General features: G+C 40.3%; 2 protein-coding genes across 2 annotated transcripts; both read left to right on the top strand.

The window, feature by feature from the left end:
- Positions 1-516: 516 nt before the first annotated feature.
- Positions 517-16,122, top strand: LOC137124090 (N-alpha-acetyltransferase 15, NatA auxiliary subunit). The gene is made up of 20 exons (XM_067498757.1): positions 517-701; positions 5,250-5,334; positions 5,440-5,544; positions 6,905-7,062; positions 7,783-7,917; positions 8,524-8,677; positions 9,035-9,154; positions 9,768-9,863; positions 10,045-10,151; positions 10,335-10,407; positions 10,685-10,854; positions 10,942-11,094; positions 11,382-11,510; positions 11,658-11,871; positions 11,971-12,164; positions 12,258-12,366; positions 12,472-12,570; positions 12,725-12,868; positions 14,240-14,337; positions 14,496-16,122. The coding sequence occupies exons 1-20, from the start codon at positions 648-650 to the stop codon at positions 14,691-14,693; spliced, it is 2,595 nt and encodes an 864-aa protein (XP_067354858.1). The 5' UTR covers positions 517-647; the 3' UTR covers positions 14,694-16,122.
- Positions 16,123-16,698: 576 nt separating this feature from the next.
- On the top strand, positions 16,699-25,477 carry LOC137123890 (ras-related protein Rab-33B-like). The gene is made up of 3 exons (XM_067498256.1): positions 16,699-17,110; positions 21,494-21,672; positions 21,811-25,477. Exons 1-3 carry the CDS (start codon positions 16,892-16,894, stop codon positions 22,139-22,141), a joined length of 729 nt encoding a protein of 242 aa, XP_067354357.1. The 5' UTR covers positions 16,699-16,891; the 3' UTR covers positions 22,142-25,477.
- Positions 25,478-26,405: the final 928 nt, after the last annotated feature.

Raw genomic sequence — 26,405 nt, 5'->3', positions numbered from 1 at the left:
TTGTTATGTACTCATCTATCTAAGTATACTTGGTTTACTTTGTTTGACTGGTCACCTATACTATGTATACCAAATATACAAAATGTTGAAGTTCATATTACCTTTACATGTACCTATACATAAGTATACTACTATAAAATTATTCTTTTTGTATAGTATATTTGTTTTGTACTTAACTATACTTGGCTTCTATTGACAAATACACATAAAGTATATTTTTCTTGTGCTTACAGTATATGTAAGTATACTTGGCTGCGTAATACACGGAGAGGTTCAAGTATATCTAGGCTATATAAGTTTGTGTTTTTTCCAGTGGGGTGGAAGGGCTGCTAGAGATATACTTTTTAAATGAAAAACTTTTTTTATAGTATTTTATAGGTCTTAGTACATGAACGGAGTGCATCTTTAACCTTTTTATGACAATCTTCCAGGATGTGTCCGGTAGAAGTCAGCCGCCGTCACTTTGAAAGGCGTCAGAGCTTCCGTCGTCAGGAGGAAGTGAGTTTGCAGAGAAAACGGAGCAATCGAGCGGAGCGGCTGGAGCGGGTGGACCAGCGCCATCATTCAACTCTACTCGTCTGGACTACCTGGGCTAACTTTAGCTACATGTGCTGAGGTCGAGGGGGAAATTGATTTCCACCGCAACAATGCCGACAGTGACTTTACCGCCGAAGGAGAACGCGCTCTTCAAAAGGATTCTGGTTAGTTGGTTGTTAACGAGCTGCGTGGCGTTAATTACCGGTGATACCTGCAACCGACGGCTTCAAAGATCCATCTGAGTGTCAGTGCAGCTCTTCGGTTGTTAACGTTAGCCTCAGTTTGTTAGCAAAATGGCTACATTGAATGGGTTAGCTAGCCCGGCCCTGGGGTTCGCTGTCACTGCACTCTCAAACCAAAATGGTTGTTTGTGACTTCGTTGTGATTCTGACAAATGTTTTAATGTTGGTTAATACACAGCACTACTGGGAAATGCAGTGATGTTGGTGGAAATGTACTAGCCGGCTAATTATTTGCTACTGTTGCCGCACCGCTTGTCAAACACAACAAGCAGCAACTTGACGCTAACGGCAAGTTCCACGATGGCTAACTCGCTAAGTCAGTGTTGGGTTAACAGGCGTGTATGCTGTTAAGTTGGCCTCTCAGGCCATGCCTGTAAATATTGTTGGACTTATTTTCTTGTTAGCTCACAGGGAAGCATCTGTTTTACTGGTAAATAACGAGGTTTTTACGCGTTTGCTATGGGCCACGCAAACCTGCTCTCAAAGCTCAGCCCACTGACTGGGCATTTGGCATTAGCTAAGCAGCTAACTCTAGCTACCTACCTAACGTTGCATGTGTTGCTTTAGCGGACCCTTTGATAAATGTGAAATTTGACCTGTGTGCGTGGGACCTAGTTCAGCGCACCTTGCTGTCTGCAAACTAAACCTGGTTCGGTAAAAGTGGTAGTAAATGTGAACAGGAGTTGGCATTGGTGTATGACCGGTGTGACTGTGCCAGCAAGCCTGTAATGTTAACGTTAGCTAGCTGCTTCGGGCCTGCAGTGCTCTGGCAGCTGTATACACCCATCGTCATCCATCCCTCTCTTACATTTTAGTCTTTGTGTCGACCCGTTTGTTTCTTACTGTGTGTTCACTACATACAATTTCTAGTTTAATGTAGGTCAGCAGAATTGTTAGTCGCGTGTAGATTAAGTCTAAGGTTAATTCTTACTTTTTGCAGGATGTGACAGTAACCGAACTGTCTCTGTACGGAGTGTAGTTGCTGCGTTATAAACAAGTGTTTCTCTTGTCCTGCCGATCTTATTAGCTGTCAGTGTGTGTTAAACACATCTGACATTCCGGGAACTGTGTGGAGACTGTGGCATGAAAAGCAGTTTACCATAACCTGTTCAGATAAACATGGTTGTTTTAAAAGGCAGGGGCTCTGCTGGGAGTTGGGGGATGTTTATCTGCACCCTGGCAGATGACTGGCACTCAGTCACTCGGTCTCTGGCAATAAAAGCCTGCGTCTGATCCAGAGTCTGTATTTTTTGCATACTTTTAGAAGGTGTATTGCTTTTTCTTGAATTGTTGTCAGTTTTCGCTGGTGAATTTGTGCTTGTCCTGGTCTCCTGTTCAGCAATATTGTATATTATGAAACAACAACTTTGTTTTCTGTGGAGAACAAAGTTACAGTACAGTCCAGATGTTGTGCAGATAGTATGATTAAATATGTTGCATAATTATAATGATAATTGCAACACTATCATCATCATCATTATTATTAATATTATTATTGCCATTTACTTTGTTGGGTATAATAATAATGCAGAAAACTGAATTGCATTCTTCACAATGTGCACAACACAATGCAGGAAATCATTTTAATGTTGGATGCAGTGCCATACTTTTAGTGTGGTATGGTACTGCAGTTTTGAAATTATTAGGGATATTGAGAATTGTGATTGTGAAAATCTAGAATAAAATTACTCTCATTAACATTTTTGCAGTGAAGATATGTGAGACCTGAAACAGTTTTCTCACTGGCTGTAGTCAGGAGTGGACCACACCCCATTTTATTTTTGCTTTCCCAGACTGGATGCCCAAATGCATTATTAGAAGTTGGCAGTTTTCCAACATGTGCATGCCAGTGGAGTTTGACTACTTTTCATTTTGTTCTTTCAGCGGAAACAGGAGACGCTTTTCCTTACTTTATGGTATAGGCTCAGATTGTTATTGTTGAAACTCCATTGGAGTTTTGATCTTGCATCAAATAGTTTTGTCTTTGTTTAAACTTGCAAGGTGGTCCAGTAGAACTAAGTGCTTCTGGTTTGTCCCCAAGTTGCACAGAAATACTACTGTATTTCTAGACATTAATACATAACCCCTGAAGAGATCAAATCTGTTTTTTGTGTCATGTGACTAATGGAAAATTCTTAAACTGGACTTCCAGGTAATTAATTTCACTGGTACCTGTTCTAACATGCTTACACCAAAGGAGCCCCAAGAATCCTCCTCATTCCCACCTTTCTTCCAAAAATCTGTGTCAGTGTTTCAGGACAAGCTTTTGAAATGTGTTCCCTTCATCTAGCATTTGCCCCCCACAGCTCCTTGCAGCGAGCCTCTAAACCGAGCCACCGCTCTCTCATATCATCTCTGTAACTCAGGCTGCCAAGTTATTTTGGGTGAGGTGGAGTGCATGCTGGATAAGCACAGCTGATGGTGTTAATGGTGCTAAATTTATATTAAATGTGCAGTACCGTTGTGTGCATTTCAGCATCTGCATATTGTCACAATGTATCTGTGACTCATTGAACTGTCATTTGAGGGAGAACGTCCTGCCAACTGAAATGCACTTCTTTGCCAAGTACTTTCACCACAAATCCGGTTTTTAAAAGGCATAAATTTAAAAGAGATTTTGTAGCTGAGTTTTTAAAATATCAACATATCAGTGTTTTGACTGTTACTGCTACGTTAGACATATTTTACTACCCATTTAATTATCCATTTCAGGCTGATAGGGTTATGGGAGCTTTACACATTTCGTAACATTATTTCTTTGCGGTAAAAAACAATCATTGTGAAATTCGTTTTGTAATGTTACATAAGATGTTAGGGGCGGCAGTGGCTCCGTTGGTAGGGTGGCCTTCTACCAACAGTAGGGTCGGAGGTTTGCCCCTGCTCTTCCCGGCCACATGTCAAAGTGTTTCTGTTTAAGACACTTATCCCCCAATAGCCCATCCTCATCTCCAGCCGATCATCCGGCGTAAAAAAAAAAAAACTGTGCCAAATCAACATGCGGACAAATGATCCGCTATGGCGACCCTGAACTCACAGGATAAGCCGAAAGGACAAAAAAAAAAAAGTTACATAAGATGTTGCCATTTGATTTCTAGTGAAGGAAACTCACTCTGCAGTCTAATGGTATCTGTGGTCAAGTCTTGGTTTTCTTTGTGAACATGCACAAAGCAGCAGCCCAGTATTTTCTTCAGTGGTGGGCCAAGGATTCATTATTCAAGTCTCAGTTGTTAGTGTCTTGTTTTTAGAATGAATCATGGTGATGGATTTCTTGTAATGGTTTTGTTAAAGTTGTTTAAAAAATGTATTCTGCACGATCAAATGAAATGTAGGTTTGCATACATTATGACAAAGTTGTGCTATTGTGTGTTTGTGAATGTGTTGAGCTCTTAAATTGTGTCTCTGACTCCCCATTAGCCTTTTGACCCTTTATTTTTACACTTTTGTAACATTGTCTTTGATAGGTACAGATGTGCAGTGTGTAGACACAAGGTGTGACACGTTTGTAAGCCTTAGTTATTGGTATAGTCCACCTATTTCAGTATTTAACTTCTTGTAATTTCATAACCAACCTTTGCACCTGCATGTGAATTTGACGTCCTCATTTTTGTACTATTATTGAAGTTGTTGGTGGGACAACAAAATACCATCTGCCACCTTTACTGTTCCTTTCTCTCTCTCTCTCTCTCTCTCTCTCTGTCTCTATCTGTCTGTCTCTCTTTCTCTCTCTCTCCTCTCTCTCTGTCTCTGTCTCTATCTGTCTTTCTCTCTCCTCTCTCTGTCTCTCTCTCTCCTCTCTCTCCTCTCTCTGTCTCTCTCTCTCGCTCTCCGTCTCTGTCTGTCTGTCTCTCTTTCTCTCTCTCCTCTCTCTCCTTGTCTCTCTTTCTCTCTCTCTCTCTCTCTCTCTCTCTGTCTCTGTCTGTCTGTCTCTCTTTCTCTCTCTCCTCTCTCTCCTGTCTCTCTCTTTCGCTCTCTCCTCTCTCTCCTCTCTCTCTCTCGCTCTCTCTCTGTCTCTCTCTCTGTCTCTCTTTCTCTCGCTCTCTCTCTCTCCTCTGTCTCTCTTTTTTCGCTCTCTGTCTCTCTCTCTCCCTCTCTCTCTGTCTCTCTCTCTCTCTCTGTCTCTCTCTCCTCTCTCTATCTACCTCTGACTCTGTCTCTCTCTCTGTCTCTGTCTCTCTCTCTCTCTCTCTCTCTCTCTCTCTCTCTCTCTCTCTCTCTCTCTCAGTATCTCCCCTGGTAGTCAGTGATCTGCTTAAAAAGAGAGCTTTTGTCCTGTCGATTGTGCAACTGCATACCTAAATATAACTTGAGGGCAAAAGGCTTGTAATTTCTTTAAGGAGGTTTAATACTTTTATGTGTAATACTTGGAGCTGAAAGAGAAACAAGGCAGTGAAATAAAAATGCCATTTTATACATTTCAAGTCAGTCCTTATAAAGTAAGTCTAATGTGAATTTCTGCCCTTGCTTTGACAGCGATGTTACGAACACAAACAATACAGAAACGGGCTCAAGTTCTGCAAACAGATCCTTTCAAACCCCAAGTTTGCAGAGCATGGAGGTAAGCAGCACAGTTATGAAAGGGTGGAATAAAAGATGAATTGCTGAAAATGATTACATTTAATGGGAAATAAGTATTTCTCATGGTCTACTTGTCTCTCTGCAGAAACCTTGGCAATGAAAGGCTTGACCCTGAACTGTCTGGGGAAGAAGGAGGAGGCCTACGATCTGGTAAGAAGAGGTCTGCGCAATGACCTCAGGAGCCACGTCTGTATCCTTACACATGGTTATTACTCGAACACACTCTGGGTTTGTTACGCAGATTAGGCACATTTCACTTTCAGCAGTGAGTTCTGTAAAGTGAGTGAGTGTGTGTGTATGTGGTGTAATATCAGAGGACCTTGAGATGCCATTGGATAGTGGATCTCTCGTGAGAGCAAAGTCAGCAAATCCTCTCTCTGTCTCTGTGACTCCCAGTGTGAAATCTGTGCACATTTTCAGGCGATACATCAGATGTATCTCAGCCCACTATAAAGACAACATATCTATGTGCATATGGTGCACGCTGCTATGTTTTTAGCTTCACTTTGTCTATTCTCATCATCTGGCAAAAGGGTGTCTATACAGTGTATATTTAAGGATGAATTTTCTATTTGCAAAATGCTTTGTTTTAGTTCATAGTTTGTGGTTTGGGTCAATTATTAGGTCATGCCAAGCTTACTTTAGTCAGACCCCTGGCAGAGCTTGTGGGTAGCAATATCAGATCCATTGATCAACAGCTTCCTGTTCATAGGTGCAGTCTCTCTTTGTTGTAAATCTGCAAGTTTCTTCTCCCTTTTTATAAAGTAAACTTTAGACAGATGTGTTTTTTTTCTTCTGCACTGTAACACCAGAAATGATACATTTAGTTGTGTATATGGTGTGATACAAACGTGTTGATGCGCCTGGTTTATTACAAACTAAATGTGGCTTAATTGGATTTTCAACAGTTGCCTAGGTTTCTCTGATAAGACTAACACTTTATATTGTTATAAAAATATATATCACAAGCTTTTTGTTTTTTAGATACTCAATAAAATTGCCACTTGGGAAAGCTGATTTCTTATTGCAATTTGATTTATATTTGTCATTTTTTTCTTAGAAGCATGACAAGATAAGCATGTAACAAAATGTACAGCATACTTTGTTGCTCTCATCTCATTACCTGAGTACAGTTTTAACATGTTTCCTGCGTAAGTGTAACTGGTATGGTGTGGTCAGAGCACACAGGCTGCAGGTTTTCTTGTTTTCAAGAAGTTATTTTAGACTATTATCAAGCAGAAGCATTATCTAGTATTTTATAGCCCCAACAATAAAGCAAGTCAAGAAAAAATGGAAATAATCATTTTTTACAGTCCTATTGAAAACCAAGTCACCAGAAATGGTTGTCTTTAGCACATGTTCATGTGTATATCCACAGTCGTAGGTGTGTGTGCAAAGGAGTCATCATTAAGCGTTACCTTTTGAATCAGTGAAATCACATTTGCTTTTCCTACTTCTGGTCACCTTTCTAATATTAATTGAATTTCAGATTGTGTGACAAACTGTGTTTCTGCAACTCTGCATGTTCCTTAACCCCCCTTGTGTCTCAGGCTGGCACGTATATGGCCTACTGCAGCGCTCGGATAAAAAGTATGATGAGGCCATCAAGTGTTACCGCAACGCTCTGAAGTGGGACAAGGACAACCTGCAGATCCTCCGAGACTTGTCTCTCCTTCAGATCCAAATGAGAGACCTGGAGGGCTACAGGGTGAGAATTGACAGAGGGACTTTGAGATCAATGGGTTCTTTCTTGTTAAATAATAATTCTGATAAATTATTTGGGTATTGAAAACTTCGTCCTGAAACAAGGAATTGGGGGACACTGTCAGTTTATGAGAGTACATCCACACATTGTTTGGAGAAGAAGATATTAGAAATAATAATTATCAGTACATCAAGGCACAGGCTTTGTGGGGAAAATATCTTTTCCATCTGTCGCTCTGCCTGGTCCAGGACACAGAGTGGCAGTGATTTGGACGGGACTGAGCAAGTCAGCAAGTGGATATCAGGTTCCTCTTAGTCTCCACAATGTGGAGCAGCTCTTCTGGGACATAGTCTGGAGTTTGGATGCTTATTTAGCAAAGGTATAAAGTGGAAAGATGAAAGTCTGGCTGAAAGGATTAATAAATATGGATAAGCTGGGAATGGAGAGGCTCTGAGTCAGAGCATATTGGGTGTGTGGTGTTTTTTTTTTTTTTTTTTTTTTTTTTTTTTTTTTTTTTTTTTTAATAAAGCCAGATGGCAATGTCCAGATGGCAGTACCACGAACCAACAAAATTGCTCACCTTATGCTTCCAACATCCGCCCCACTTTTTCGTACCTTATCTTCCTAGCTGTGCATCACTTTTTGAATCTCGTCGTGCTTAGGCCAAAGTTAGTTTGTAGCCACTGTTAAATCAATACGTGTTAATGTTTTTTATTTCTAAAGGAGACACGGTATCAGCTACTGCAGCTGCGTCCAGCACAGCGGGCTTCCTGGATTGGATATGCCATTGCCTATCACCTTCTGGAGGACTATGAGATGGCTGCAAAGATAATTGAAGAATTCAGGAAAACACAACAGGTTGGACTCAGATAGAGTTGCCCTTGGATTCAAGTTACTATGTGATTTTGTCCGTTGCATGAATGTTGTCTATATCATATGTGGACTGGTCAAAATTCTAATAGAGCTTTCTCTCTCTGTCTCTCTTTGTCTCTGGTGTACTCTGGTTAAAACCAGTCTCCTTCCTGTCTTTGTGCCATCTATGTATTACAGCAAGCTGATGTGAATAGGCAAAAGCACATATGCACAGAGAGTTTCTGGAATAGTAAAAGTACAGAAGTCCAAACAGTGATTCCATTTCATTCTGTTTCTTTTTATACATAATGTCACTCTAATGGCAGTTTAAGAATTGATCTTGCATAAGCACCCTGGTCATTTTTTTGGAAAGGTGCAATTGAATCTAACTAGATAGAGCAGAGAAACAGTTTAAGTATTGATTTGAATTAAGAGCTGTCTGATGGAAAGGGATCTATAGCATATGTGTAAGCATAGAACAATGGAATGGAGCTGTCTGTCAGAATGACACTGCCATTACTTTAACTGATTGATGTAGCTGCCAGCGTTATGTACATTTAGATCATCTGACAAAGCTATAACATTGCTCCCTCTTTTGTGTTGTCTGTGTAGACGTCTCCAGACAAAGTGGACTACGAGTACAGCGAGCTGCTACTCTACCAGAACCAGGTGTTGAGGGAAGCAGGGCTGCACAAGGAGGCCCTCGAGCATCTCTCAAACTATGAGAAGCAGATCTGTGACAAACTTGCTGTGGAGGAGACTCGTGGTGAGTCAGTGTTGTACAGATTCTCTTCTTCGGTGCCCAGTAAAGCTAAAACTGTTAAAATCATTATTCCCAGTGGAAGGGTCACCATGACCTTGGTGTTTGAGATGTGTGTGCCACAGTTGGTTCTGCTCATGGGGATTGAATGTTATTAAAAGCAAAATAGATTTATATGCAGGATGGGAAATATCTATATTCTTGTGCTTTGCTCTCTAATGTGATGTGTCTTTGCTACATTGTATTAATGGAATATTAATAATAGGGAATAGTGCAACATTACAGTATCTATCATTCTTTTAAGTCTGTCTCTGTAATCTGCACTTTTAATAAGTTGTTCTGCATGTGCTTATGTTTTAATAGGAGAGCTACTGTTAAAGTTGGAGCGTCTGGAAGAAGCGACAGAAGTGTACCATCGTTTGCAGGAGAGGAACCCAGAGAACTGGTCTTATTACCACGGCCTAGAGAAGGCGCTAAAACCAAGTATGAGATATTCTTTTTATTAGATGCACAAGCATCTTTATACTTTATCTTAATGTCAATCACTAATCACAAATTAAGCCTGTTTCAGACATGAACTCTAGACAGTGTCAGGAGAATCAAGTCCTCACATAGTCAGGAGTTTCCCTTTCAAACATGTAGCCAACATTGAGAGATAGTCCGTGTAAGATGCGCTCTCACAAGATTTCCAGGTCTGCTCTTACTGACAGAAGTTCACGAATTGTGTCCTTCCAGTTCGACGTTGTTGTGTTCGTATGAATGAATGAGTGTTTGTGTCAGGTGTTTGTCTTTGTCCGGTTTCGCAGCAGTCACAGGAAATGGACGTCAACACGCCCCTTCATGATGAATTATCCTGAATATTACCTCCTCTATTCACAAATGACCTAGGTTGGAGATAATCCGGTCTCTGCACTCAGGAGCTGGTGGAGTAAAATCCCAGTAATGTCAGGGCCAACAGACACCAAAGTCTGTCCAGAAAAAGTCTGGATAATGTCTGAATTCAAGTGCATGTTTGAAAGGGGCTTTAGTTACTTGTTTAACCAAACTACTCTTGTCAACATTGTGCTGGTTTAATTTTTTACATGTCTATTTTCAGGCACTGTAGAGGACAAACTCAAAATCTACGAAGAAACCTGGGAGAAGTTTCCCAAAGGCCTAGTTCCACGGCGACTTCCCCTCAACTTCCTCTCTGGTGTGGCCACCAATACTTTTCAACTAATAATAAAAAAAACAGTTGACAGTTTAGTTTAACACTTCTGTTGCCAGAATTAAAGCACAATGTAGTTGCTGCATTCATATTAATTTGTTTAGATTGTGTTCTGTGGTGTGAAGGAAGCTGAGGGAAAAGATCCTCATCATTTGTTTGTCTGCAGGTGAGAAGTTTAGGGAGTGTCTGGACAGGTATCTGAGGATGAACTTCAGTAAAGGCTGCCCACCTGTCTTCACAACACTTAAATCCCTGTACAACGACAAAGAGAAGGTGATGGCAGTGCCGCTAGACATGTCTGACTTGTCTATACATTTTCTCCTCTTACGTAATGCATTGTCCAACTATGGAAATATTCTAGTATAATAGTTAGAATTATTTCTTAACTCTTCCCTAACAGATGCATATGACAGACTGCAGTAACGCTCAAGAACTTTGTCCTTGTTCTCTTTGCAGGTGGCAATAATAGAGGAGTTGGTGGTTGGCTATGAGACCTCATTAAAGAGCTGCCGAATGTTCAGCCCAAATGGTGAGAAGAGTTTGATGATGCTGACTCGTTTATGTGCATTTAAGTTTCCTTGTACCTCAGACCTATTTTCAAAGCATGATGCACAGATTTAAACTGCACTGTGGTAGTTTAAAGAAAATAAGTTTCTTGTTAAAATGATGATTAAACTAAAATGATTTTTTTTCAATAGAAATCAGCCAACAGTAACCTTGTTACCTAAGGGCAAGGAAATTGACTGTTGCACTGTTTTGTATATAACGATAAAGCTGTAATAGAGAATTTGCTTGCACTGTCACAGATGATGGTAAGGAGGAGCCTCCGACCACGTTGCTCTGGGTGCAATACTTCCTGGCACAGCACTATGACATGATTGGCCAGCAGACACTGGCTCTAGAATACATCAACACAGCCATCGAGAGCACACCTACACTCATTGAACTCTTCCTTATTAAAGCCAAGATTTATAAGGTATCCTGTACTGTCTTACATACTTAAGGAGTGTACTGTTGCTTGGCTGTTGTCATGACAGCTGTGTTGACCTTTATCCTCCCACAGCATGCTGGGAACATCAGAGAGGCTGCTCAGTGGATGGATGAAGCCCAGGCTCTGGACACCGCAGACCGATTCATTAACTCCAAGTGTGCCAAGTACATGCTGAAGGCTGGTATGATCAAAGAGTCAGAGGAAATGTGCTCTAAGTTCACACGGGTGAGAAAATGTCAATTTAAAAAAAAAAAACTGTAACACAGCTTTGAATATAGCTCTCAGTGGGTTGTTCAACAAAAACTTAAAGATTGAACAGTGATTGTACTGTGCCTTTTTATAAAATTGGCAGCAATATATACAAATGAGTCAACCTAAACAAGCCTGTTCATGAGTGTCCATATGAATAATAGCTTGGCAGGAATGCTAAACTAGTTGACTTGATAATTGAGCATGTTCCTGTCTTACTTTCTTTGCTCACACATACCTCTTTGTGTCCTGCGTTCTCCAAGGAGGGAGCATCAGCAGTGGAGAACCTAAACGAGATGCAGTGTATGTGGTTTCAGACTGAATGTGCACTGGCCTACAAGGGCATGAACAAGTTTGGGGAGGCTCTAAAGAAGTGCCATGAGATCGAAAGGGTGAGCCTGCCCTCGCAGGGACTGCACTATATTTTCATATTTGCTTGCACTTGACTCCTTTTCTACCTAGATGGTGTCTGTTTATGAATAAATCTAATGATTTGTTTACATATCTTTTTTTTTTTTGTCTTTCCACACCCTCATCAGCATTTTGTGGAGATCACAGATGACCAGTTTGATTTCCACACCTACTGTATGAGGAAGATGACGCTCCGCTCTTACGTTGACCTACTGAAGCTGGAGGACGTGCTCCGGATGCACCCCTTCTACTACAAGGCTGCCATAACTGCCATTCAGATCTACCTGAGCCTCCATGACAACCCCCTGACTGACGACAGCAAGGAGCTGCAGGCCGACACAGGTGAGAGGAGACGGAGCCACGAGACTTTTCAAACCAAAAAAACAAAGAAATTAGTTGACTTTGTGCAACACAAACCCTGTCCTTGTTCCCTCTTTTTAGCAAACCTCTCGGACAAAGAGCTTAAGAAGCTCAGGAACAAGCAGAGGCGAGCTCAGAAGAAAGCCCAGTTGGAGGAGGAGAAGAAGAATGCAGAGAAGGAGAAGCAGCTTAAGAACCAGAAGAAGAAGAAAGAAGAGGATGACGAGGAGATCGGAGGGCCCAAAGAGGAGCTCATTCCTGACAAACTGGTCAAGGTTGGTGAGATAAACATGGAGCAAGCAATTTAGAAAACCAGTCGTTTAAATGACACTAACAGTTTCCCATCTCTCTTCATTTCCTATTTGTAGGTAGAAAATCCACTGGAAGAAGCCATCAAGTTCCTGATGCCTCTCAAACACCTGGTCAAAGACAAAATAGACACACACCTACTGGCCTTTGAGATCTACTTCAGGAAAGGTTGTCAATCAGCCCCTCTTTAGTGTTACTTTAGCTTCACCATCTCCATCTCATCCTTACCTTTCATTTTCCTTGACCTGTTTTCAATGTGTCTTGTCTTTTCAGAAAAATACCTCCTGATGCTCCAGTCAGTGAAGAGAGCACTGGCCATTGACCCAGACAACCCATGGCTGCACCAGTGTCTAGTACGCTTCTTTAAAGGAGGTAGTTGGCTTCAGTGTTAATACACAACACTGGTTTTTAATTGCATTTCTTGTGTACATCCTTTCTTCCTTTTCTCTCATTCTTCATCACTTCTTTTGTTTTGATTGTTCTACCTCACTGTCCCTCCCTCATCACTTTCTCCTCCTCCCTCCAGTCTCAGAGAGTAAGGAGCTGCCGGAGGTGGTCAGGACAGTGCTGAAGCAGGAGATCACCCGGCTTTTTGGAGACAGTAACGCAAAGAGCTTCAACCAGGCCTACCTCACCAAGCACTCCAACTCTATACCCCACCGACTAGCTGGTAGGCCAAAAAAAGAAAAGCTTGTTTTTCTTAATTTTGCTGCTAATCAGTCGTGGAAATTTACCTATTTAGGTTTCCTTACGGGATGTTCACACTTAAAGTGATAAATCTCTTGGCTCTGGCAAACTGGTAGTTCTGGAGTTGTGATGTCTTGAACATCTTTATTGATGTGCTATAGTATGACTTAACTGGATGTCTGCGATTTTATTTTGGTCCCAGTGACCTACACCATATAACGTGTTAAACACACGTAGGTAATATTTAGGAAAACAAAACCATGGTTATCAGCATTTCGCATGTTGTTTGTGCAAGATGACCTCAATTGTGTTTCTCATTTTGCAAAGAACAATCAGTATCAAACTTTGACAGAGTCTACACATTCACTGCATCATGTAGCTGAGTAGAATAGACTAGTGTGTGTGTGTGTGTGTGTGTGTGTAGGCCTATGAGGTCACCATGCCACATGCTAAGCTACTTTAGAATAGCTGCCTAAAGGTGCAAGCTAGAAATGAGTGAACACAGCTTCCCAAATGTACACTATTATATTTCATTGCTAGATGTTTATCATTTTCACTCCTGTGGAGCTGGTTTGGCTTAGACAAGCTGACTACTGATAAAGACCCCTCTATAACTAACTTGTTTTGCCATCTGTGAGTGGAAATGAAGAAGGAATGAGAAATCTATAAACCTTCTGGTGTTATCTGTTAGCCACAATAATGGAGAGATGTGATGCCAATTCAAGCACTTGTGAGAAATGGTTTCAAACTAATTTGAATACTTTAGCACCAAGACACACTCTACCTGGCAGAAAATATTAATATAAACTGATTACTGATAAAATCCCAGAAAATATTCAGATATCTATTTTGCCAATGCCACACTCCCATAGCCATGCACTAAACTGCTTCGGTTTCCGGAGGAGTTGACAACCTCCTGATTGGCTCTCATTCCGGCTGTTGCTGAATATTCGTCACATCTATACCCTGCTTTCTTTAAAAAAAAATAATAATAATATTTTTTTTTTTTTAAATGATTGATTGACATAAGACTTGTACTTAATAGTTCACACAATCTGTGAGGGTCTATGTTGAAATCCAAACTGACAAAATAGCTGAATTTAACTAGGGGTGTAGTGTCTCTTGAAGACATTTGCTAAATAATTAAAGCCAAGTACATGTGAATAAAATGATTGTGACACTCATGTGTATTCACAAGGAAAAATCTGGCTTTTATGTCAGTCAAAAAAAAAATCTCTCACTTCCAGATGTTTTAAAAGTTCTCAAACTAATTCCTCCGAAATTTTATGAAATGTTTTACTCCTGCCTCAAACACACAGACATACTTACAGACATACTTCTCTCTCTTCTGCAGCTGCAAAGATGATGGTGTATCTGGACTCCTCGACGGAAACAAAGGCAGCAGAGCTGGCCACTGCACTAGACGAGTCACTCAGTAACAGAACCATACAGGTGTGTTTTCTTGGAAATTTGTGATGAGAAAATCAGTGGTACTAACTTAAATTGATCCCACAGTTGATATTGACTGCGATTGCGGCCCATCGTTCACTTCTCATTTCGAGTAATAGTTTGATATGTGTTTTTTATTTTTATTTCACCCCCCCCTCCAGATCTGCACGGAGATCCTGGAGTGTCTTCGGAGCGGAGTCCTGGGCAACTGTAAGGAGCGGGCAGAGTCGTACCGTGCCGAATGTCACAAGCTTTACCCATATACATTAGCTTTCATGCCCCCTGGTTATGAGGAGAACACCAAGATCGCCAACGGAGACATTTCCACAGAAACTGAGGAACTAGCCAATGAGATGTGAACACAGCAACAACAGCAGATGAGAAAAAGGAATTGGGCCGAGCACAGAGTCTTGTGGTACGCCTGGCAACCATTTTGTAGGTCCATACACCGGAAGCAAAAATGAGTGTTTTGTTCTTTGGCTCAGCATAATCGGGTCTGACGTGGCTTGGCTTGGCTCTCTCCCACATGGTGAATATCAGGACTGGGTGTGTGCATGTGTGTTGAGACTGTGTGTGTGTGTGTGTGTGTGTGTGTGTGTGCGCGTGTGTGTGTGTGAATGCATGAATGAGGTTGTGTGTATATTTGCGGGGAAAAGGGGGGGGAAGAGGATAATAACAGAGTGGCCATTTTACTTTTTTTAATAGAGCTGACAAAACATGCTGAATATAAACAATAGTTTTTGGCAAACTGTTGGGACAAACTGTGATGGATGGACACGGACTGTCGGTTTGTCCAGAGCTGATCAATAACGGTAACAGCAACCACTCGCGTTTGACCTGGTGCTGCTTCAGCACCCTTATCTCATACTGTGCTCCCCTTGTTTTAAACGAAACGCTCATTTAAATAAAAATAACACACAGCTGTCACTGTGGTAATGGGGAAACTGGGCTGGAGTGGATCTGACCTCGGACAGATCTAAAAGAACCTGAGCAGAAAGAGTTCCCGAAGACCCAAAGTAGACACAGAGGACACCCAGTGAGCACAGGTGGGTCTGTATCTGTAGTAAAGGTCCAGTAAACCATACATCTACACGGGGAGGTGGCGTTTGCCTGGAGGACCTGACTTCTATAGGGGCCACAGCCTCAAGGTATAAAGAGTTTATTTGTTGGGACTGTGCTTCCTTCACTCTTTCCGGTTCAACTTGGAATTTGTAAGTGTCTGTTTATTATGGGGCACCTTGTAGCACAGAATTAAAAACTGTAAAGGTTGTGAATCCTGCTCCATTTCAGATACACTGCTACTCTTAACGTTTATACATAATTTTGAGAGAGTTGGTTAAATTTAAGCAATACGACGGACCCCATACCTGTCCACCATTGAACAGTGAAACGCCTCTTGATGATAATCATTTGTAAATCTGGTTGAAGTTCTTAAACTTCAGTTGTGTTATAGCTGTGGCCACTGTTCGAAATGGTTTTATCTGCATGTACACAGGAAGTCTGGCAGTCAGCGTGAAAATGAGCCTAGAACACATTTCACTTCAGAGGACTTTTGGTTATTGAAAATGGCTCCTGTAAACATCAGTGTTCAGCATCAAAGCCTGTTGCCCAAGACGGCGAGTTAACATAAGCATATTGAATTTGTTTTACTTCTTCTGTTCATTTTCTCTCCCCTTCACGATCTCTTCTGCCCCCTTTCCCCTAATTTGGGTATAATGTGAAAGATCAAATCTGAGATGGTGATGTATGATATCTCTGGATTTTTGTATTAAAACCAAATGAAAGAAAGCATTTGAGTTCTTTGCATCTGTATACAGTTTTCTTCTTTTCATTTAAACACTTAAGGCTTGTGAGAATAGCGTTTTTCAGTCATATGTAACTGCTATCTGCTGTACATAAAATCACAACCAAGACTCCATGAATACACCAGTGTCAGCAGGTATGTTGGAAATAATCCTGACCGACATTAGTTAACGGCTCTGTCTGTAGTGGTCGACGGTGTATAGTGAACGTGTGTATCTACAAAAGAAGGTAACTGGGCCTGCTTTTATGTATATTATATTTTTTGGACCTGGCGATACATAAACATCTCATAAACTCGGCAACGTTCAGTAAGAAGGATATTAGACAAATCCGTTCAATAACTATGGAAGTAGCAGCCAACTAGTTGAGTAGAAAACTGCACACAAAATAGCGGCTTGCAATTTTTTTGGTGGACAAAAATAAAAAGCGGAGGTCATAACAAAAATAGCTGTATGAAAAGTGATAAGTGATTCCGAAACTAAGGTCGTGTTGAGGTGATCTCTCCACCCTCAGACTGCAGTCATCACCATGTTGTCAAATGAAACGCACAAGGGGGAAACTCCCTCTCCTCCACTCTTTCACGCTCCTCACTGCCGTGCAGACGGTGCAGGAAGCCTTAAGGGGGGAAACCGCACGGAAGCTTCACAAGAAAATCATTTCCAAAACCAGAACATCGTTGTTTACACCGTTTGGATCCCGCCTTTTGGAAACCCTGATTTGGACACCGCTTAGTCCTGTGGACCCATTGGTTTAAATGGAGTCATCTCTTGAGTTTTCCAGCTCTTTAGGCAGCGTGTCCTCTCTGCTGAGTCGCTGCCGGACCTTTAAGGTGCTGGTGATAGGAGACTCCGGGGTTGGGAAGACCTGTCTGACACACCGACTCAGCGCCGGACAATTCCCCAGCAGAGTGGAGGCCACAATCGGCGTGGACTTCCGAGAGAGAGCGCTCGACATTGATGGGGAGAAAATTAAGGTAATTGGTGGAACTTGTGCATCATTAACCCAAAACGAGTAAAAAGAAACGACCGCTTAACTGTGCGCAAAGCTGTGGCGCAACCATTTTACGCACAGTGGCAACATTTGAACAAAGCACAGAACTTTTAGGTTTAATGTTGCTACTTGTTTTCAGACACGTTCAGTTTAATGCCAAACTCCGCCAGACCAGTCAGAAACCCGCGAAGTCAAAAGTTTGCAAGTGCATCATGTTGACTTCAGGTTTTTTTTTTGTTGTTCGTTTTTTCTCTATCTCCCGGTGGCTCTAAACATTCCTACATGCCACCCAGATATCAAAATTCCCTGAAAAGCAGAAAATCAGCCAAGTGGCTGGTGTGTTTGCAGAACAAATGCGGCCTAAAAATAACGGTTAAATATTTGCGGCTGAGGAAATTCTTATTGCTCAATGTTTGCTCTTCTGTTGCTTGGAGACAAAATTGTGGTTCTCAATTCAGCCTCATTTTAGCTTTTATTAAAGAACTTAATTCATTTTTTAAAAAATCTCTTGAATTAACCCTTAAGTGATCCTTCACTTTAAAGTAAGACCATGTAACACATTCTTGAGCTCACCAATTACAAATCTAACCAAGAAAATGCTTTTTTGCTAAAACGGATTCTGTTTTGTCTGAGAGGTTTCTGACGTGTTTTTCCTAAATCCATTAGTAGAAATGGGGGAGAGTAAGGAGGTAAAGCGGATATGATGGAGGTGGCTCCTTTTCCTCTCCTTTGGAGAATGAGCAAATTTCTTCTCCATAAGAAAAGAAAAAATGCAACGTAACACTGGACATTATCCTCATGTATAGTAGGATATGTTGCCGGACTCATTTTATCTATTTGTATCTAATAACTCATTGACTTCTCCCTTAGATCTCCAAGGGTGACTCATGTCTCAACGATTTCTTCTAGTGAATTTTAGGAGATCATTAAAGATCAGATATACATATATAAATCCAAAACAAACATATCAGACAAAACAGAGACTGATATGAGGCTGAAATAAAAAAACATGGTTTTGTCTCAGCAGTAGAAAAGCTGTGAAAATGTCCCTTCAGCAGCCTCACTAAGGAAAGGCAAGCCGATTACATATGTGTATAAATGAAAGAGGGATAATAATTGAAAACAGTGGGTGCTTACTTTAGTTTTGGTGGGCAGCCTTCTGCAGTGGTCGGCACACCCACTGAAATTACACCATTTCTATTTTGAACGCTGGGCATCATTAACTGACCACTTCTTGCTGATCCAACACACTTTCCAGGCCTGTACTCAGGAAACATGTCCTGGCATAGTTTGGGGCCCACACCATTGAATGACTTTTAAACAATGAGTAGGTTTGTCTGTATTTTAGCAGCAGCATTTTAAATAAGACAAAAATGTCTAATGGTTCGGAGAGACTGGTCAGGACTGCTTTGCAGTAATCTACTCTTCATAAAATAAAACCACGAATGAGCTTTTCTAAGCTATGTTTAGACATAAAGATTTTTATATTAACTTTTCCTTTAAGTTGCCGATTAATGATTTTGCTACAGCTTTGATGTGTCTGCTGAAATTTAATATCCGGAACAAATGCTGCAGACTCCACAACCTCCCTCCTTTATTTCCAAAATATCTTTCTTTAGTTGAAAGAATATTTGTTGCATCCAGTTGTTTACAAGTCTATAGTCTTCAGGTAGATATTGGTATCATCTGCATAACTCTGATTAGAAACCCTACAGTTTTGGAGAACTGATAAAAAGGTGAAGTATTACCAGGTTGAATCCGAGCGGCCCAAGAACTGATCCTTGTGGAACTCTAAAGAGCTTGGCAGGTCTTTCTCGTCAATTAAATTAAACTTTATTTATAAAGTGCCAATACACAACAAAAATCATCTAAATGTGCTTCACTTAATAAAGCCTATGCAGATTTATTGAGAAAATCCAACAAATCCCCCCTGAACAAGGCACAAAGGTGATGGTGGTAAGAGAAAAACTTCTTTTAATGGAAGATATCTTTGACAGATCCAGGCCTGGGTGGCAGGCTATGGGGGAAAGAAGATACAAGGTTAATGGTTTTCAACAGTGACCTATAAACCCATGGAGAGGAGCTTGGTGCATCAGAAGTCTAATTCTGTAGCAGCATAACTAAAAAATTGTTGGGACTAGAGCTGAGCCATCTCTAACTATAAGGTTTATCAAAAAGGAACATTTTAAGCCCGGTCTTAAAAGTAGAGAGGGTGTCTGTCTCCTGAATCTGAACTAGGAGCTGGTTCCGACTGTCTCCAATTCATTCATTCCAAAATGGGATAGGATGGCACCATAAGGTCTTTAAGTATGATTGAGCTTGAACCTTAGGGGCTTGGTATCTAAGGAGGAGAGTTTGAAATTCTATTCTGGGTTTTGATGAAGGAGAAATACAACCCCAGTTCCAAAAAAGTTGTAAATAAAAAAAATGCAATGATTGGCAAATCTATATTTGACCTATATTTTATTCACAATAGGACAAGACAACATATCATTTTACCATTTCATGGAAAATATTGAATTTGGCAGCAGCAACACATCTCAAAAAAGTTGGAAAAGGGTCAAAAAAGGCAGGAAAAGTAATTGCTACAAATCAAACGCAAATGGAGGAGCAGTTGACAACTAATCAGGTTAATTGGCAACAGGTCAGTAACATGACTGGGTATAAAAGGAGCATTTCAGAGAGACAGAGCCTCTGGAATGTAAAGATGAGCAGAGGTTCACCAGTCTGTGACTACAATTTTCAGAAAAATGTTTCTCAATGTAAAATTGTGAAGCGTTTAAAGATCCCACTATCTACAGTATATAATATCATCACATGATTCAGAGAATCAGGAAGAATCTCTGTGTGCAAGGGACAAGGCCGAAGGTCAAAACTGGATGCGTGTGATCTTTGTGCACTGCATTAAAAACAGGCCTGATTCTCTACTGGACATCACTGCATGGGCTCAGGATCACTTCCAGAAATCACTGTCTGTGAACACAGTTCACTGTGTGATCCACAAATGTTAGGTAAAGCATAAACCCAAAATATGGGTTGATGAGATCTGTCTTTATTTAGGTCTTACACATCGTCCCAACTTTTATTGATCTGAGGTTGTATGAATCATCTTGCTTATTCCAGCATTTTGAATAAATTGGAGGCTTTTTAGGGAATTAATAGGACATTCTACTAATAGGAAGTTACATTACTCCAGTCCAGAAATAACAAAGTGACATACGAGTGAGGTATGACGCAAGCAAAAAATCTAAATCAAGAAGAAAAACGTTGCACATGTAAAGTGCTATGAGAAGAAATGTTACTCTTTCATTAGATAAAACTGCAATATGGGATAGATAGGAAAAGGTTTTTTAAGATATCGGTGCATGGCAAGTTGCAGAAGAGTTTGGTTTTTGAATATTGGGCGTCAGGGTGCTGAGCGTGCAGTTTTGCAGCTCGTTTCACTATCGTAGGACCAGTGAGCTGAAGAGTTTTGCTCGGGAAGATTCCTATTCACCAATTGTGACCAGAACCCTTCCTGATAGCCAAACCCAATTTTCTGATTGGTGCATAAATAACCGATGGTCCATAAATATGATTTAATAAAACCCTGAGTCATTTATTCAGACAAATGTCATTAAAATATCATCATACAGACCCAGTGAGGATGTTTTTTAAGTAGCTGTTCCACATTAAATTTGTGGGTGTTAGATGGGTTGTGTCATTTCCTGTTCCATTATTTTGAAACGGCCACATGACTCAGTCAGTGGCGACTGAGAATTTGTTTATCATTTTAGACTAGATGTGACTTCAATTTCCAGAGTATAAAATAATAATACAATGTATGTTATGCTTGATGATGGATCTTGCAAGAAATCTTCAAATGTTCATGAACATTGATCAATTTGGATAGTTTCCAAGTCAAGTTAGGCTTTTTCACAGGAGACCAAGTTCCTTCAATATAAGATGTCATAACCTTATTAAACCTTTTTATAAATATTAAAAGGCTGAGGTCTTAGGTATTTCAGGTATTAAGCTTATCTTCGAGATGGTGAAGCCTCACTCAGGAATCAGATTCTCTTTTTTTTTTTTTTTTTTTTGGATTTCTTTTTTTAAAATTTATTTATTTTTATCACTAAAACTTGTTTTTTTTTTCTTTTCATGGTTCCTCTCAGTGATGACACAACATTTCTGTTAATGTTTTTGTGTTTCTGTCAGCTTTGGGGTATTTCAACACATGATTTTCTTTTCCTTTCCGTGCCTTCCATTTTATTCGCTTCCTCTTTTTCTTGTTTGCACCTAAACCACCTCCTCCTCAGTGGTTCACCATCGATGAGCCTAAATGTTAATGTCTCGATTTCTTTCAATTTCTTCTCCCCATCGTCAGCTCCAGCTATGGGACACAGCAGGACAGGAGCGCTTTCGGAAGTCCATGGTGCAGCACTACTACCGAAACGTCCACGCTGTGCTCTTCATATATGACGTCACCTGCCCTGCAAGCTTCAGTGGCCTGGTTTCCTGGGTTGAAGAGTGGCGGCAGAACTCCCTTGGACAGGAAATCCCCAGGTAATTGCACCAGCTTCCTGTCTGTGCTTCTACTTAGCCAAAGAGGTTTCTGATTTGATCATATCAAATGTTAAACAAATATGTATCACTCCTTGTGTCACCCCCCCCCCCCCCTTCCCCCATCTGTTCTCCTCCCAGGTTCCTGGTGGGTAACAAAAGTGACCTCCGAGACCCCAGCAGGAAGGAACAACAGGTGAACCAGGAGCAGGCACTGAGCTTTGCTAAGGCCCACGGCATGACGTTTTTCGAAACGTCCGCCAAGAACCCGCCGGCCAAACGTGTGAATGCACAGCAAGGGAACAGGGGGCTGCTGTATCAGCAGGATAAAGTGGAGGACATCGTTTTTGCTGTGGGTGCCAAACTAAAGAGACAGAAGAAACCTTTAGCAGCAAATGGTTCAATGTACAATGGCTCCTTTAAAGTCCAGAACAAGAAAAAAACAGAGAAGGAGCTCTGGACCTGCTGTTAAGAGAGAGAACTGTTCAAATGTGACTTTTAGCTCTTTACATATATATATATATATATATATATATATATATATATATGTGTGTGTGTGTGTGTGTGTGTGTGTGTGTGTGTGTGTGTGTGTGTGTGTGTGTTTGTGTGCACATGTGCCTTTTGTGTAAGTGACCCTCATGTTCATTTTGGACCAAACACAACTTCAACATATAAAATGCAGTTGCAAAATTGTGAGATGTCCTACTTGGAAACGTGGATATTTGATCTAATAGTTTACAAGACTTTCAAAATAAAAGACTGTGAATGTCATCACGCTTAGTAGACATTCGGATCCAAATTACATTTTGCTTACATTTCTATCACAGCCTTATCTCACCGCATGTGTGGTCTCACCCAGAACGGAGTCTCTATAATATTCAGCTATTGATCTCACTCAGGTTTTTCGGTGATGACTCATCTGACTGATAGCACACAGGCATCTCAGTGGTTGTGTGATAACAATTGTGAGTTTTAAACATAATGTGCACTGTAGTATCAGGTCTTATCCTAAATCAAATGAATAAAATCATATTGTCAGGGCATTAAAGCAAACATGCAGAAATGCAGAAAACCTGAGTTTAGCATTCCCAGTGGTAGCCCATGAAAATGAAAAAGGTGTATTCTGCACCTCCTATTTGCAACTTTTATTCGGCTGCCAGATGCTTCTAGACAAAACAACTTACAGTTGAGGTACAAAGCCAGCATCATGGAGAAGACAGTAAAGCATGTGAAGAAATGTTTCAGTTTAATGAGACCATATGCTTTATTTACTTATTTACTTCCCTAGTGGTAGTGGTTCAAAACCCCTTGCGTGAGTTTTCATTCACCTGTTAAGCAGGTTCCACACATGGAATGGCAGACAGCTAGAGAGCTGGTATGATAGAAAACAAAAGAGAGGGGTTTTGCTCCCACTGTGACATCACACTAGGGACATGCAGACATAATCTTATTCAATAGACTGTTTTCCTGGGGTGAACTATAGGCCAATAAGAATAGGGGCTCATTAATAATGCGAATGTTATATTAACAGCATCCAAATAACTGATAGAAATCAGTCTGGGCTTTGAATTGTGAATAAAATCTCATAATTTCATACTTAAAATGGTCATAAGTATTGATCAAAACATACCATAATACAAGCACTTTCAAAATAATCTACAAAATAAATATTATAAAAACTGAAAAGTGACCAAGTGTAATGAAAACTGTCTTTAGTATGTGACCTAAATGTCCCCTGAATTTTTGAGACTAACATGAAGAAAAATGATGGCAGACGAGAGCATCACATCTGTGTCATTATCTTTTATGTTACTGCAATTTTCTTTTGCTACACTGTATTGAATAATTTTAGGTTTGAGTTTTAATTAACCATCTCACCACATCTGTTTCCTTTGCAATAGCTGGTTAACAGGTCTCAATACCAACTTGCTTCTATTTGTGTATCAGTAGTGGAGGGGAATATTTCATTTCCCTGATTTTCTCAAACACTAGTTATTGAGCGGGTATCAGACGACCCTGCAGACTGACCAGTTACTTCACTTGGTTAGACAAGTAGAGACTATTAATGAGATCAATGAATAATACAGTTGGTTGGACAACTACGCAGGCTGGACCCTCTGAATAAACAGTCTAACAAACCAGTTGGGCCAGCAGTTTCAGCTTAACAGGCAAATACACTACCCAGCCTGAAACAAAGTCAAGCACTTGAATGTTATGATTACTGTACTCATTCACTGTGGCATCGTTTGCATGAGCTCATGTAATGACGTAACTTTTATTAGTTGCATGCATTTTTCACAAAACATTTTGTATTGATACAGTCAGTCCACTGTGTAAAGGCTTCACCAGCACATCCCAAAGATTCTCAGTCGGGTTAAGATGACCAATTCCTCTGTGAACGTGATGTCTCACGCTCGCTGAACCATTCTTTGACAACTTCAGCGCCATGAATCCTGGCATTGTCATGTTGGAATATGCCCGAGCCATCAGGGAAGAAAAACTCCATTGATGGAAAAACCTGGTCATTCAGTATTTTCAGGTAGTCATGCTCGTGGCATGAGTTAGGGGTGACTAACTTGTTGCAGGCAGAGACATTATTCACTGCAGTGATACAAGGCTCCTACCTATTTGGTTTGTTAAATGCAGGGGATTCATTGTTTTGCCCAATCAGTGGACAATGCTGATCATTGTAAAGCTGGATCCAAAGGCTACGTGTGGACTGCAAGTGGACTCAGAGGCATTAAACTCAGTGTAACAATTAACCTGCTGCTTATTCTGTGACCCTGTGGTTCATTTGCTCACACTGCTGTAAAAGAATCCAATGAGTAACAGGCACCTAGTAAACACACATTTATATTTGTATTTAAACTTTAGAAACTTGCTACCACGAATACTGATTTTGAATTGAGTGTAACCTAAATGCAGTGGTTTTAAGAATTAGTACAAACTACCTCTGGTTGTTAAGCAGTGTGTCCAGCTGCACAAAACATCGCAGCAGTCATGCAGCAGTCTTGTGCGCACATGAACTGTGTGGGGGCGTTGGAAAGTGTATCACATGTGTCATAATTTTGTGTGTAATCCATGATTCAGAGGTAATCACATGACGCCATACTCGTTCTGCTCAGCAGTCTAGACAGTTATAGGTCCTGCAACACGTCAAATGTAACGGCAAAGTGCCTGCGTACGCTCAGGCAAGTGTCACACTGGTGCGACATTCACCAGTTAAACGGTAGGCGATGATAAGTGGAGAAGGAGAGGACATTTTCCATTAGTTCTTTTATTTTTCTCTCTTTAAATATATAATTATCTTTATGTCTAGAAAAAAAAATGGGTTTCAAGAAAAACATACCCACTTAAAGGGTCATTGCGCCAGTTTTAACACATAAGCCTGTGAGCTGTTGCTCTGCCGGAGCTTCATGTTTTAGAAAATAATTCCTCGTGGTATCACAGTGCTGTCACCCGTGTTCTTTGACTGCAAAGGAAACTGTGAATAAAGAGCCTTTATAAAGTGACAAACTTTGAAAGATGAGAGAGTTAGAAGGCAGGAAGGTCGAAATGTAAATGATTCTGGAGCTTTACCCATATTAGGAAGTTAAAATCAAGGTTTCAAGGAAGGTGCTTTGATTTGGACATTTATTTCTAGAAACTCTCAATAACTGTGAATACTTTAAAAAAAGTAATAACAATCATAACTTGTGCGTAATATAAAATAATGGTGAGTGCAAACGTAATAACTTTTTTTTTTTAAACGTTTGCACATAATGTATAAATTATACATTAATAACATTTTGTGCTAGTTATCACGTCATAATTTTCAAGGATTTTTTTGTTTTGGTATAAACTTCATAACATGTTTTAATAACATGACAATTGATACAAATTTAATGCTTTAATGATTTAAGCTCCAGTGTGTTGAGTATTTATACATAACATTATTTCCATCCAATCCCTCATGATCTGTATGATTCACATTTCAAATGAGCATCATGTGTTTTCAACTACACGGATGACATTTAAATACAAACCAAATGCTATAGATATTTCCTTAACGTGTCTTCTAGAAGTTCATGTACTAAAATGCAACATCTTCCCCAGAATTCACGTGACAAAAAGTCAAAAAAGACAAATATTGACAAGATATTGGCAACTTTTAATTAATTTAGACAACTTTACATTAGTCTAGGTTTACATAGACACACATAAACTGGGAAGTACAATTCTGTGTATATAGCCTCACATGTTGTTTCATATTAGCTTTCATCATAGCACACACAAAAAAACAAACATTACATTGTCTCTGAGCAGTGTTGAAGCAGTAAAATTGTTCCCTGTGGTGTAAATGTCACCTATGCCAACAGTTTAGCAAAGAAAAAGCATCTTCCAATTTTATTTTTTATTTTTTTGAAAGTTTGAATATGTAAAAAAAAAAAATCTCTCTCTCTCTATATATATAGTCAAGTTAAGACAAAACACACCCCCTGGCTAAACAGTGGTGTTTTATGTAACGCTTGTGTGGACTGAACCACTGAGGGCGATGGAGACAGTGTGGGGTAATGCCGTACATTGTATTTGCATTCAGTGCAAGACTGTAATCATTCATGTATCCTGATTCAGCTTTTGCCTCCTAAACATCTCTAAACATCACTTGATTAAACATACAGAGGACAGCAACACTCTGCAACCCTTCTCTCTCATCTTGTATCTGGCTTTGACTCTGGCATTCACAGCCATTGATG

The sequence above is a fragment of the Channa argus genome, chromosome 3 (genome assembly GCF_033026475.1).
Source record: "Channa argus isolate prfri chromosome 3, Channa argus male v1.0, whole genome shotgun sequence".
NCBI lineage: Eukaryota > Metazoa > Chordata > Actinopteri > Anabantiformes > Channidae > Channa > Channa argus.
This window is presented reverse-complemented; position numbering and strand designations above follow the sequence as displayed.